A 15,173-nucleotide genomic window follows, 5' to 3' on the forward strand; every position below is an offset into this window, starting at 1 on the left:
CTGAGGTGGGAGGATTACTTGAGCCCAGGAGGTCAACGCTGCAGTGAGCCATGATCGCACCACTGCACTTCAGCCTGGGTGACAGTGCAAGACCCTGTCTCAAAAAAAAAAAAAATAATAATAAAATAAACAACCAAGGCCCAACTATATTCTGTCTACAAGAAATCCACTTTAAATGTAAAGACTGATAGTTGAAAAATAAAGAGATGGAGAAAGATACACCATGCTACCATGAATTAAAATGAAGCTGGAGTCACCACATTCATTTCAGATGAAGCAAACTGTAGTGATATAGAAGCCAGAACCTGGTTCCCCAGTCTCCACCAGTTAGGCAGCTCCCTGAAGGCAGGGACCCTGCTGTTGAGCCCCCAGGGTATGACATCTGGCACTTGCTGGGCATCTTATTATTTGTAAGAACAAATAAGCACATGAGTGGACAAAAGGATGAATGAGTGAATGAGTGAAAGGATGAGAGAATGAATGAATGATCAAATGCTCTGACTTGGCTATATCTACGGCCCGAGCTCCTGCCACAGCTGGACAATTCCACCAAATGCCATCTGGAGCCAGAGCTGTTTGTGTGGCGGTGGGGTGTGCACCACCAGGGCAACAGAGACAAAGCTAGTCCTTTGGGCCAAAGGTGCCTCACACTCCATCTAATGGAAATGCATCTTTGGAAGCCAGACCTGGGGCTGAGAAGTATCCCAGTTTTCTTCAGCAAATGATTCAGGGCCCACAAAGCTGCCTGGCACAAGGGAGCTGCCTAGCCCTGCTTCAAATTCCCCATTAAAGACTCTCCCTCAACCCAACCTCAGTTTCCCTATCTCTTGAGTGGGAGTGGGGAAGAGGTGAGACCAGGCCTTTGCTGGCCCCTCTGGGGCATGAGGGTGTGGGGTCCAGGAGCATTGCCCACATTTCCAGGAGCCCGGCAGGCACCATCGGCTGCCGCTACCAGGGCACACAGGCCAGTGGACACCCAGCACCTCTCTGGCCAGACTGGGTCAGTGTGGGCACCTATGCATCGGCTCCTGCAAACCAGGCTCTGCTAATTCCATGGTTTTGCGTCCCTTCTTCAGAAAGACTGGGAAGGCCTCGGGGCAGCCTCTTCCCCAACAGGCCGCCTGTCCCCACTGTCTTGAGGAGAACCACCAAGGTGTTGGTGAATCTGTTCTCCGCAGGGCCTAGGCCTCCTCTGCCCCTCTTAGCTGCAGCAGGAGAATGTGCCAGGACCCATCTCGTGAGTGCTGCGGAGTGAGTGGGCCATTGCTCTGCCACTCGGGCAGCCGGGATCCTGTGTCATATAGCTCGTGGCCAGACAAGGGGCCAGCACAGACCTCAGGCCAGAGCCAGGCTTCGTAAACATCCTTATGGAAAAATTACCAAGAACAGAAGAAGGAACACCCAAGAACACACCACCAGACTTCACCTGTGCTAACATTTGACCACGCTCCCTTTAGGTGTCTGAAATCCTTTTTAAAACATGAAGAACTGTGTGCTGCAGTGTGAGAGGCGATGTGGATTGGTCATGAAGAGCAGTGGGTTCAAGTTCTGGCTCTGTAACTTACTAACTGTGTGGCCTTGGACAGGGCCCCTGACCTCCCTGGGCATTGGTTTACTCATCTGTTAAATGGGGGTAATCAATGAGGCCATTGGAAGAGTGCCTGACGTGTAGTATGTGCTCAAAAAACAGGAGCTATCACAGGCCCAGGGGGCTCCTGACACCACAGCCTCACGTGAGCCTCAGAACCTTTTCCTCTGCTCAGGGAACATTCTCCTGAAGGTGGCTGCGTGCAGGTTCCACAGAGAACACAGAACAGCATCTGGCATGTTCTTAAACTTTGTATAAATGATCTCTTGTGACACTTTTCTTTCTTTCTTTTTTTTTTGAGACGGAGTCTTGCTCTGTTGCCCAGGCTGGAGCACAGTGGCACACTCTCGGCTCACTGCAACCTCCGCCTCTCGGGTTCAAGCAATTCTCCTGCCTCAGCCTCCCAAGTAGCTGGGATTAGAGGCACCTGCCATCACGTCCGGCTGATTTTTTTTTGTTTTTTGTTTTAGTGGAGACTGGGTTTCACCATGTTGGCCAGGCTCGTTTCAAACTCCTGACCTCAAGTGATCTGCCTGCCTCAGCCTCCCAAAGTGCTAGGATTATAGGCATGAGCCACCACACCAGCCTCTTGCCACACTTTTCTCTCTTTCTTTCTCTTTTCTTTTATTTTCTTTCTTTCTTTCTCTTTCTTTCTCTCCTTCTTTCTTTCTCTTTCTTTCTCTCTTTCTTTCTTTCTTTTTTCAGAAGGATCTTTCTCTGTCACGCAGGCTGGAGTGCAGTGGTGCAATCACAGCTCACTACAGGTTCAAGCAATCCTGACTCAGCCTCCCAAGTAGCTGGGACTACAGGCATGCACCACCACGCCCGGCTAATTTTTTATTTTTGTAGAGATGGGTCTTATTATGTTATTCAGGCTGCTCTCAAACTCCTGGGCTCAAGCAATTCTCCCCCTCGGCCTCCCAAACTGCTGACATTATATGCATGCACCACCACGCCTGGCCTCTGCTGCACTTTTCTTTTTGTAACTTCCTTCTTTCCCCTCCATCTGGTGTTGGAGATTCGTCTACACTAAAGGGCAATTCACTCCATTTAACTGCTGTCTAGAACTCCACTCTCTAAGCAGTGCTGCCGTCTGTAGATCTTGCAAGTCACCAAAAAGCAGCTGAGACTGTCCCTGAAGTCCTGCCTGCTTGACAATCTGCTGCTCTGTCTTCAAAATATCTATTTTAAAATTTAAACTTGGAAAAGGAAAAAAACAGAAGACAGAAATGGGCATTTATTAAAGACCCACAACTGTGCTAGGAGCTCTGCCTGTGCCACGTCATGCGGGCCTCATGTCAGCACCAAGTCCCAGTGGGACCCCATGGACCAGGAGGTCATCTTTCCCCAGATGCTGCCCCACCCCCACCCATGTGCCAACAGAACTCCACCCCCAGGTCTCTCCAGGTATTTCTGAGTCTCCAGGACTCAGGGGACCATGGACTCAGGGGCAAGTATTCTGAAGCCTCCGTGACATCCCTTCCCACTCACACCCACCCCCTGGGCCAGTCATTCCCCACCACATGCAGATGAAGAAGCTGAAGCACAGAGAAGTGACAACAGCTAGTCATAATCAGGTCACAGAGTGGAGGGGTCAGGATTTGAACCCAGTGCCTGGTGGCTCCAGAGGCAGAGACTCTTCCTGAAGCCACAAGTGGAGTTGGTGGCAGCGGAAGGCTAGAACCCAGGGCTCCTGACTCCCAGGGCAGTGCTCTGGCCAAGAGCCTCTGAGACCGATCGATGCACAGTAGGACTCCTGCTCCACGTTTCAGCCTTATTGAAGGCACGAGATAACTTTGCATGAAAACGCATTTGTATATGTGTGATTAATTTGAATGAGAAGCACCAAGCCACAGCCCAGCAGTCCCCTGCCTCCAGAGCCTGGTCATGCTGATCAACCCTAGCAGGTAGCTCTCTCTGTCTCCCCGTGTCCCTCCTGAGCTGCAGGGCCTGGACTGCCTCGTGTCTGTGGGCCTGCGTGCAGCCTCTTGCAATGTAGGAAATGAGTGAATGAATGAATGAATGAATGAGATGGGCTCACCACTGCAGGGAAGATTGGGGAGGGTGAAAGGGGAGCCTGACTCTTGCTAACCACAGAACTAATGATGCCCTCAGAGGAGGAGACCCCAGAGTCCACAGCTAACCCCTGACGGCCCAAGCCGGGAAACTGAGGCCCAGGGAGGAAGATGCCCAGCCCCACTTTCCTGTGGATGCTCTGAGGGTCACTTTCCTTTCCTGGAAGGTTTTCCCTGCCATCCCCACCCCCTATCTGATTCCCCTGCTTCTCAGTCCAAAGCCACTAGATTCTTCACATCAGGGGCAGGGACAGGGCACCCCCTACACTGTGAGATTATTTCCCGGGAAGCACCCCACCTGTCCAAACTCTTCAACTGTTTTGCCCTAAGTCCCACTCAGGACGGCAGGCGGAGGGCCCTGGCTCTCCATGTTCCCTGGACACCCCAACTATCCGGCAGCCAGTATTTCCCCGGGGCTGTCGTATCGGGGCCTCAGGGACGCTTCCTCCCTGGGACCCCCCACCCCCGCAGACCCCAACTGTACCTCCAGCTCGTTGAGTGTCTCTCCCCTGCCCCCACCCCAAACCCGCTAGATTCGTTCTGGGTCACCACTGAAGACCCCCAATGGGGATTTGCTTCAAACTTGCCCCTCGGAGGGGAGGTAGTGAGTGGGGGTAGGGACACAAGACCAACCTCGAGTTGCTGACAGGCGGCGTCGGTGAAGGAGATGGGGGGCTTATTACACTGCCCTCCAGTCTGCGTGTGTTTGAAGTTTCCTGTCAGAGGAAGTTTGAAAATCCATTCATCAACAAAAAGAAACGAATGAAAAACAACAGCACCCCCACTGCGGACTGCCAGCCTGGCTCTCGGCCTGCCTTCCTCCTCTGACTTGCCGTCGCTGCCTGACCACATCCCCGGGGCTAGATGGTCCTGGGGCCAAATCCACCATCTTTCTAACTTACTGCGTGACCTTAGAGAAGGCCCTGGCTGAGCCCGTTTCCTTATCTGCACCACAACCGTGTGGCCCAGCTGTTCTGGGAGATGCCGATTTCCAATGTTCTAACATTTCCCATGCTCTGTCCTGTAAAATACGGTTTCTCAGTTCTCTTCCCAGGAGCTGGGGCTGCGTAGGGTGCCATAGTCAGAGAAGTATGGGAAATGCCACATTCTAAGTCCCTCTCAGAGATTCAAGAGACAACTCCGCATGCTCTGAGAAGGCCCGCAGCCAAGGCCCGGTTCATTTACCTGCTCGAGTAAGACTTATTTTCCCCAGCACACCTGCAAACACTTCTCGCTCTACATCTAAATGAGAGCCGTCGCGGGGGCCTTCCTCATCCGGGTAGAGAAGAGTTAAATGGAAAATGTAATGGAAAGAACCCCCCAGTGTGGGGGCTGACAGATACCACCCCAGGCCCCAGGCATCTCCAGCCCCTTCCAAATAGAAGTGCACACACTTGCACAGACACATACGTGCCCTCTCCCGCTGCTCAGAAGCCCTGGGGGAGACATGTCTACACACTCTGAGCTCAGGTCCCCAGGGGGACCTTGGCTGGGAGATTTTCCAGTGCCAACTGTGAGCGCTCGCGCCTCTGCAGAAACCCCTCTGCAGCCTCCCTTTCCTCACCACCGAGTCCCGTGAGGACTGAACGGCAGCTTTGCTCCTGCCCCGCCAGGCTTCCACGTGTCCCTGGGCTACAGCCCTGCATGGAGACAGGCCCTGACTTCACACTCAGTGCTTTTCTCACACACCAGGGGCCTTCTGATCCTGTCCTGGATGCGGGGGAGAGAGGGCAATGCCAACTGAAAGCTTTCAGAATGCCTGTTTTAAACCCCAAATTCCAGGGGACAATCCTAGCACCTGGACATCAGAGCTAGAAAACAGGCTGCCGTGTTACAGATGGGGAAGGCGGAGGCTGCCTGCTCTCCTGCTCCGGCCCCAGCAAGGACAGTGGCCCCTGTAAGGGAGGGTGGGGTCCTGAGTCCCTCCTCCTGATAGACCCAGATTTAGTAAGCAGGATAGTTAAACCCAATTTCGAACATTTCCCAGTCTCGTCTAAGCCTGTGGCTCCCCTGCCCAGGACCCCTCCGCAGTGCAAATCCAATTGTGATTTGCACCCTCATGCCAGCTTCAGGGACCCCTAGCTGGGCCCAGACCTGGCTCATCCCTCCCAACTCTGCAGGTCTCAAGCCACAGGGGCCCACACTCCATGGGCTGTGACATGGCTCTGGGGTCCCCAGGGTGGCATGTCTCACAAACAGTTCTGCTTAGTTCCTCTGGGGGGGTCTGCCAGGCATCACAGACTCTCTCCTGGGTGTTCCCACAGTGCCTGTCAACCTGGCTTCCCCGAGGCTGCAGCTGAGACCACAAGGCAGAAAGGCAAAGGTGTGCAGGGGTTGGCGCACCCTCCCCTGGGGGCGACCTTCTGGGCTGCAGGGTCTTGCAGGGATTCCCTGGGGCGGCTCTGTCGGTACCCACCTTTCCCGCAGCCTAGCTTCAGCCATGTCTCAGTTGGGGCTGATTAAGGAGTAGTTTGAACGGCAGCTGCCTTCCCCAGTATGCTAGGCTTCTCGCCTTTCTGTGTCTCTCCCGCCCCTGGGAGGCGCCTCTGTCTCTCACATGAATCCACCCACCTGGCCCACCCACTCACCACTTGGCCAGACTCGCCCAGATGGGTCTGAGTCTCAGCTCCATGAGGCCTCAGATAGGACCCTCCCTCTACCCCCTCCTCACTCCCGCATCCATACATGCAAATAGTCTGTCTGTCTCTGTTTCTCTCTCTGTCTCTCTCTCTCTCTCACACACACACACACACCAATTTGTCCATAATTTGGGTTTGAAATAGCCTGAGGCTGGCGAGAGAAGGAATCACATGACTGACTTAGGCTTCCAAAGGATGTGATAGGCTGAGGTGATGGCCAGCGCAGCACGATGCAGACACAAAGGGAGAGACTTCAGTCTTAACGCTTGCCTGTACAGCACAGCACAGGAGGCAGGTCTTGGAGCAACACCTGTGAGCAAGTCCAAGCAGAGTTGGGGGTGATGCAGTCACCCAAACGCCACTGTGGTCCTGGTTGCATTAATAGAGATCTAACACTCAGAAAAAGGGAAGTGATAGCCTGCTCAGAGCTTGGCCACTCAGAACCACTTGGTGATAAGGTCAAATGGGAGCCTATTTAGAGGTAGGGGGGAGATGTGGGATGGGATGAGGATTGGAGGTTCTCAACGGAGGGGAGGAAGCAGCCCTGCCCTGTGAAGCCTAGAGAGTGGAACTGGGGCCAACAGAAAGAGGGTTTCAGTTCAGTCTAATGAACAGGGATTGGGTTTCCCCCAGAGGTAGTGAGCTCCCTGTCCTCAGAGGTAAGTCAGCAGAGGCTGCAAAGATACCTCTGAGAGTGCAGGTAAGAAGATTCCTGCTAGGGCCTGGATAATGTTTAAGATCTACCCCAATGCAAGAGTTTGGGATTCTCAAACACACAGGCACCGTACAGGTGTGCGAAGCTACTCCTGTTCTTTCTCCCTGCCCCTACCTGGGGTCAGCAGTTGCAGATGGATGACAGAGACTCTAGTGCAAGACCCAAAACGTAGGTCAGGCTGTGCCTGGTAGACGGGCCAGATGCTGGTGGGGTTGCTGGTCTCACCCCCACTGGCCCTGCCCCATGTCCACTCCCAGTCTCGCTCCCAGTCTCGCTCCCAGGCACTGTCCCAGTCCCCATCCCAAGGGGATCCTCCTGGGCTGGCCTTGTGCTTAGAGCCCCACCCCTCATCCCAGGATGTCTGGGGCATGGGCTTAGAGCCAAAGGAGGGGCTCCGGGGCACTTTGGCCAGTAGGACAGTCAAGGCCCACCGCAGGAGCAATCTCTTTGGACCATAGGGAGGGCAGAGTTGAGGGCGGGATAGGGCAGAGTTGAAGGCTGGCGTGGCGGTGCACACCTGTAATCCCAGCTACTCAGGAGGCTGAGGCAGGAGAATTGCTTAAACCCAGGAGGCAAAGGTTGCAGTGAGCAGAGATTGCACCACTGCACTCTAGCCTGAGTGATAGAGCGAGACTCCGTCTCAAGAGCCAGAAGTCACAGAGGGTCCCTACAAATTCTGAGCAGAAAGGACCCTCAGATCATGGCTAGTCCAACCCCATGTGTACCCAGTGTCCACACGAGGAAATGAGGCCCAGAGAGCAAAAGTGACTCCCATGTCTGAGTGGTGTTGGGGCCAGGACTGTAGGGAATCAGTTACGGGCTAAACTGTGTCTCCCCCAAGTGCATATGTGGAAGCCCTAACTCCAGTACCCCAGAAAGTGACCGTATTTGAAAATAGAACCAGGCGTGGTGGCTCACGCCTGTAATCCCAGCACTTTGGGAGGCCGAGGTGGGCAGATTACCTGAGGTCAGGAGTTCAAGACCAGCCTGGCCAAAATACAAAAATTAGCCGGGTATGGTGGCACATGCCTGTAATCTCAGCTACTCGGGAGGCTGAGGTAGGAGAATTGCTTGAACCCAGGAGGCAGAGGTTGACTGCACTCCAGCCTGGGTGACACAGCAAGACTCTGTCAAAAAAAAGAAAGAGAGAGAAAGAGAGAGAGAGAGAGGAAAGAAAGAAAGAAAGAAAGAAAGAAAGAAAGAAAGAGAAAGAAAGAAAAGAAAGAAAGAAAAGAAAGAAAGGAAAGAAAAAGAAAGAAAGAAAAGAAAGAAAGGAAAGAGAAAGAAAGAAAGAAAGAAAAAAGAAAAGAAAAGGAAAATGGAGGCACTGCAGATGGAATTAGTGCAGGTGAGGTCATTAGAGTGCATCCTAATCTGGTAGGATTTGGGGTCTTATCAGAAGGGGACATTTGGACAGAGGACATGCGTGCAGGGAGAAGGCTGTGTGCAGGTGAAGGCGGAGATCCAGTGATGCTTCCACAAGCCCAGGAACAGCAGGATTGCCAGCAGCCCCCAGAGGCTGGGAGAGAGACAGGGGACAGAATATCGACCTTGTAGCCTCAGAAGGAAGGCTGCCGCGGACACCTCGATCTCGGACTTCTGACCTCCAGAATGGCAAGGGAATCAAAGTCTGCAGTCCCAGTGTAAGGGTGTGAGCACCACATGGTGAAGGCCAAGGCCTTTCTGTAAAGGCTGACAGAGGAGGCGGAGTCAGATGATGAAACGCAATGGAATGACAGGGGCTGCGGATGGACCAGGGGCTTCCTCCCTCTTGTTATTAACCACCGCCTGCCCAGTGTGCAATGGGGCAGGTCCTGCATTGGCTGCAGCTTCTACCAAATGGCCTCAGTGCCCTGCCCAATGCTGAGATCCCAGAAATTGGATTCTGAGCTCCTCCGGGGCTGAATCCATAGCCACTGACTGGCACCCAGTGGGGGCTCAGCCAATGCTAGCTGTCCTACAGACTCCCACAGGGTTATCTCAGGAAGTGGGTAGAAACCAGGGCAATGCATCTCCACTCATAGAGAGAGGGTCTTTCTACACTGGGAGCTGGCCACGTAAGGGATGAGCACCCCATCACTGGAGGCAGGCAAGCAAATAGTTGCCAAGCGGCCTCCTGTCAGTTCTGCTGTAACTGAGGGGAAAATGAGAACACTTCCATGCTGCTTTCTGTCCGTGAGCCTATGACTCTATGACTTCTTAAATCTTTAGTGTATTTTTAAGTATAGACAATACTTCTATATAATTCAAAAATCAGAAAGGGCTGGGTGCGGTGGCTCACGCCTGTAATCCCAGCACTTTGGGAGGCTGAGGCAGGCAGATCACCTGAGGTCAAGAGTTTGAGACCAGCCTGGCCAACATGGTGAAACCTTGTCTGTACTAAAATACAAAAAAAAAATTAGCCGGGCATGGTGGCATGCACCTGTAATCCCGGCTACTTGGGAGGCTGAGGCAGGAGAATCACTTGAACCCAGGAGGTGGAGGTTGCAGTGAGCCAAGATTGTGCCACTGCACTCCAGCCTGGGCAACAGAGACTCCATCTCAAAAAAAAAAAAAAAAATCAGGAAGTCTAAAACGAAATTCAGTGAACACGGGTCCCTCCTACCCTGTGCCCACGCCCCTGCCCCCGCCTCCCAGATAGCCTTCCAGAAAACCCTGAGTGATGCCAGTCTCTTATATAATCTTCCAGAGAGAGCCCATGCCTGCGCCAGCATACTCGGTCTTTATTTTTAAGATAAATACATATTCATGTTATTTTTTATGTATGTTGTGCCTCTTGTTTAGTTCACTGATTTTCAGCGCCATAGTCCAGCCTGTGGCTGTCCAGCAGCCTGATGATATGGAACAGTCCCCTGGAGGTGTGCACAGGTGTAAGGTGGGGAAAGGCCCACCTCACAGGGCTGCCAGGAGATGGTGTTTCCCTGGCCTGGCACCCAGTGCAGTGCCTGGCAGGTGGTTTGGGTCCCCAAGAAAGGTCCTACATCCGCGGGTGTCTGGGAAGGACGTGCCTGGGCCCAGGTGGCTGCAGCAACTCCTTGGGCCGCTAGGGGGCCCCTTGGTGCAGCCGGTCTTGCTGGTGGCCACAGCACAGCGCCGCGGTGACCAGGACATCAGGGGAGGCTCCTCGGAGGCAGGGAGGCACCTAGGCTTGGACTTGGCATCTCAAATTTCCAGAAGCACTACCTCATCTTCCGTCCTCCTGCTATCCTTCACAGTGGGCAGAGCAGGTACAGCTAGCTCTATGAAGCCACGGGGAAACTGAGGCCCGAGAGGGGAAGAGACCTGAGGCCACACAGGAAGCTAGAAGGGACCCACTGGACTGTGCAACCTCCGGCATTCAGGAGGGGAGGGCTCCAGGAGTTTGGGAACAAGAAGCTGGGGTCACCTGTGACCCCCACTTACCTCCCAAGAAAAGGAAAGAAAATACATGCTTACCAAACCTCGCTGGTGTTGTTTTCGTTTTTTTTTCTTTTTCCTTCTTTCTTTTTCCTTTTTTTTTTTTTTTTTTTTTTTTTGAGTTGGAGTTTCACTCTTGTTGCCTAGGCCGGAGTGCAATGACATGATCTCAACTCACTGCAACCTCTGCCTCTTGGATTCAAGTGATTCTCCTGCCTCAGCCTCCCAAGTAGCCGGGATTACAGATGCCCACCACCACACCTGGCTAATTTTTTGTATTTTTAGTAGAGATGGGGTTTCACCCTGTTGGCCAGGCTGGTCTCGAACTCCTGACCTCAGGTGATTCACCCGTCTCGGCCTCACAAAGAGTTGGGATGAGAGGCGTGAGCCACCACCCCCGGCTGTTGGTGTTGTTTTCATTCAGAGAGGACAGAAAGGAAGAGACTGCCCCCACACAAAGCCACGGCACACCTGCCCCATCCAGTCCCATGGCCTCAGCATCTGGGCCCTTTGCCATGCTACCTGGGGACCTGGGCTCCTGCCTGCCTGGGGAGCACTCACTTTAGGACCTTGGCAGGTCTCGCCTCTCTCTGGGCCTCGGTCCTCCAACCAGCACTGGTCGTCTAGCCCATCACAGCAGTCCCTCATGGCCTGCCCCCTCCAATCCATCCCCCTCTAGGACTGCCAAACTGATCATGCATCTTCCCTGCCTAACAACTGCCCCTCCCACTGCCTAAAGAATCAGGTGCAGTTCGTTGGCCAGGCATTCCAGCCCTTCCTCCCCAGAGGCCTTTCCTGCCCTCTCCTCCCAGCCCATCCTGACCTCACTGACTCTGCTCTGTCCATTTGTCATCTCCAGATGTTCCTTTCCCATCCTGCATTTGTGTGTGCTGCTGCCTCTGTCTGGGCTGCCTTGGACAGTCCCCTTTTTTGCCTGGTGACTTCCTTTCCAGCTCTTAAGGCCTGTTCCAATGCTCCCCCCAACTCGGTGTGTTCTCTGGCCAAGCCCAGCTTACCTGGACTTCAGCAACGCTTTCCTGCCTCTTGCAGTTGCCCCAGCTTCCTGGGCTGACCTTCCAGAGCACTTGTTACCCCATGTCCCACTGAAACAATGCCCAGGCTTGTCTCTCCAGCCTGAATGAGTATCAGGACCTCTCCTCATTCATCCCTGGCACCCTGGCACCTGGCACAGAACGTGGCACCACTAGGGGCTTAGGAGATGGGTACTGAATGAAGAAATGTAGACAAGGATGGATGGATAGATGGACAGATGGATGGGCAGGTAGATGGGCAGATGAATGGACAGATGGATGGATGGTTGGATGGATGGATGGATGGAATGGATGGATGGATGGATGGATGGGCAGATGGATGGATAGATGGATGGGAAGATGGAAGAGTAGATGGATGAATAGAGGAACAGATAGGTGGATGGATGAATGGGTAGGTAGGTGGGTGAGTGGATGGATGGATGGATGGATGGATGTGTGGGTGGATGGATGGATGGATGGGAAGATAGAAGAGTAGATGAATGGATAGAGGGACAGATAGGTGGATGGATGGATGGGTAGGTGGGTGGATGGATGGAGGGACGGATGGATAGCTGGATAGATGGATGGGTGAAAGGAGTGGTGTGGCATTATGAGTTAGAGCTCTGGCTCTGGGCTCTGACAGATTCAGGCTCGAGTGTCTTGGTGAGCACTAACTCCATGTCACACACAGTCCCTGGTGCTCTCCCTGTCCTGAGCTATTCACTGACGTATTACTCTCTCCCTCACTGCCCCAATATTCCCCAAGGGATAAGCTCTGCATCAGGCTCTGCAGGGTGGGTGGGATGCTTCGAGGGAGGAGGAACAGATTCCGGCAGCCAGGAGAGGGGAGCGCAGAGGAGCCTGTAGGCCCAGCTTTCAGAAGACCTGAGCTGGGCACTGCTAGACCCTGAGCCCTGTGTTGTGTTACCTAGGCATAGAGTATACAGGGCAGACATCAGGGAGAGAGAAATCCTGGCCGTGCCCCAGATCCCCAGGACCTAGAATACTGCCTCAGAGAGCAGAAAGCAATTACCCCAGCCCTTCTCAGGCCTGTGTCTACAGAGACATCCCTTTCAGGAAAACTGCAGTCTGGGCACCCATCCTGTTGGGAGCTCATAGGGCCAGCTTGGGGCTGACATAGGCACTGGACTCCCTGACCTCCAGGCTGTGGCCTTGGCCTCCAAGCCCAGAGTGGGGGTAGCTGGATGGGCCGTGTCCTGCAGGCCAGGAATGGGGCCGGAGCAGTTTCCACATCTTTCCCACAGTCCAGGCTGGCAGGACAGAGTAGAACCAGATCCAGCTGGAATCCTGATGGGAGCAGGGGAGCCGGGAACCTGTTTTGCAGGCTCCCTGCAGTCTCAGAGCCCCGAGGATCACACATGCATACACACACACACACACACACACACACACACACACATACACACACACACACCTGTGTCCCCATGGCCAGCAAGCTCTCTGGTTTCGCCAGCCCAGAGCAGATGCCTGCTGGGGGGTCACAGGAATGTCACAGCCACAGCAGCCACACGTTGATTACATCATGAGAGGCCACCCATTCTCATAGCGTCAAAGTCAGTCTACAGTCATCTCTCGGTGACTCCTCCAGCATCAGGCCAACCGCTCCTCTGGCTGCACCCACCTGATGGGGTAGCAATGCAGGCATTAATTGAGCATGGATGTGGGCCAGACATAGGGCTAGCTCACTTCATCCTCACAACGACTTTGAATTTTGCACTGTTATGCAGATGGGGAAACAGAACAACTTGTGGGGAGTCTTACCCAATGTCACACGAGGAGTGGGCACAAGCACCAGGCTTTGGGCTCTGGCGGCCTGGGCCCAGGGTCCATGCAGGAGACTTTAACCAGCAAGAGCAGGAACCTTTGAAACTCAGGGTTCTTGGCTGGCATGGGGGGCTGTGTTTTATAAAAGCGGTGAGTGCCTCTGGTTGAATGTTTAATGTTCATATTAACGAATCTCCACTGTATCCATCACCAGAGCCCTCCAGGGCAGATGGGCATTGGAGAGGCCGCCGGCCGCCCAGCATTGGATGGAGGGTGGGGTGAGGCCCCAGGCTGCTGACCCAGGCTGTAGGATGGGCTCAGCCTCCCATCTCCAGCATTCTCCTAGTGCTGGTTGGGACAGGACCCTGCCTCATTGTGGGCACTGGCCAGCCTCCCGGCCCCAGTGACACAGCAACTCAAACCTGCCTGCCTGGAGAACAGCCCTCCACAATAATAATAATTACGACAACTATTATTAGTATTCTATTGTGATGACAGTAATAACCAGCCTGGCGTCGTGGTCAGGAGACCAGACTCTGTGCCAAGCAGACCTGACCGCACCTCCCAGCCACCCCTTGGCTGTGGGACCTTAGGCCAGTGCCTTGACCCCCCTACACCTTAGCTTCCTCCCCTGCAGATAGGAAGAGGTTGCTCAGGTGCATTCCTGCTTGCCTGGGGGCGGGGCTGCACAGGCAGAGTTCTGGCCAACCCGGCTTGGGATGGCATCCAAGCCGCAGCCACAGGAAGGCAGGCCCCGCAGCAGTGGGTGCTTTCAGAGCTGACCTGCCTGGCCTCCCAAGGGAACCCATGATGAAAGGTTCCTGTGGCTGCGCCCCTTGCCAGTCATCAGCCCACGCACCGCTTCACCTCTTGTAATGACAGCACTGGGCCAGTGGCTTACCCACCTCGCTCAGCAGGCACCGTGCAATTTTCATTAAGTCACGTACTCATTATTTCTCCAGATGACTCTCAGCCAGGGAGATGTGAATTTGATGGGCCGCCCACTTTACAGACGGGGCGACTGAGGCGTGCAGCAGGCAAGGGCTTGCTTCCGGGCTTGGAGAGGGCAAAAGGTCAGTGGTTCAAGTAGGGATTCTGAATTTGGCCTCTGTGTGGTTTCCTGAAGTAGGTTCCTGGGGAAAAGAGAGTAGAGAATCACAGTTGCTGGGAGTGGTGCGGGGAGGAGGCAGAAGGCATTAGGGGCCTGCAGAGGCTGCCCGGCCCCAAGAACAAACTCACTCGCAGGCCAACTGCTTGGGCCGCTGCCTGCCCTGCCTCAGATCCTCAGATCCCAGGATGGAGACGTGGGGGACAGGGAGCTGGATCCCACTCCTGCTGCTGTCAAGGCTGGAGAAGGGGTGGGGTGTGCCTAGGTTGGGAGCTGGGGCTTGCTCCCCACCATGTGGGAGTTGGTAAAAAGACAACACAGTCTTGCCCCTTCCTGAGCCCTGGCCCAGGTGCTGTGTCGTGGACTTTACAGCTCCTTCTGTTCCCCACCATAACCCCGTGGGGTCAGCGCTGCTGCTGACCCATCCACAGATGAAGACACACCCGAGATGTGACTGCTCAGGCCACAAAGCTGATTGGCAGCAGGTCTGCTCCTGAACCGAGGCCCAAGTGCCCCAAAACCCTGCTTTGTCTCATCCCATGCTCCAGGGAGCCACAGCCAGGGAAGATGAGAAGTGGCTGAGTGCCGTGGCCGAAGCGAGGGTGGAGAGTCAGCTCTGGTTCCCATCCTGGTCTGCCAAGCTCTTGGCAAGCCTCGGGCCCTTCTGAGTTTCCATTCTCTCACCTGAAGGGATGAGTAGCTCCCCTGTCTGGCCCGGCCGCCTTGTGGGCTCAAAGGCAATGTGAGAGGTGCCCATTTCATGCTTGGCACATAGTAGGTACTCAAGTAAAGTAAGTTTCCATCTTCCTTTTCCCTCAATAACAAAGCAGAGTGTT

The 15,173-nt window shown here is 54.2% G+C and overlaps 1 protein-coding gene across 1 annotated transcript in view; it reads right to left on the minus strand.

Moving 5' to 3' along the window:
- The window catches only part of HHIPL1 (HHIP like 1), a 71,116-nt gene that overhangs the window by 36,401 nt on the left and 19,542 nt on the right, over positions 1–15,173 (minus strand). The window contains exon 2 of the mRNA XM_032180236.2: positions 14,017–14,362. Coding sequence (XP_032036127.1) covers positions 14,017–14,076 — 60 coding nt within the window. The 5' untranslated portion in view covers positions 14,077–14,362. The remainder of the gene's footprint in view (positions 1–14,016; positions 14,363–15,173) is intronic.

Source organism: Hylobates moloch, unplaced genomic scaffold (genome assembly GCF_009828535.3).
Source record: "Hylobates moloch isolate HMO894 unplaced genomic scaffold, HMol_V3 SCAFFOLD_16, whole genome shotgun sequence".
NCBI classification, from domain to species: Eukaryota; Metazoa; Chordata; class Mammalia; order Primates; family Hylobatidae; genus Hylobates; species Hylobates moloch.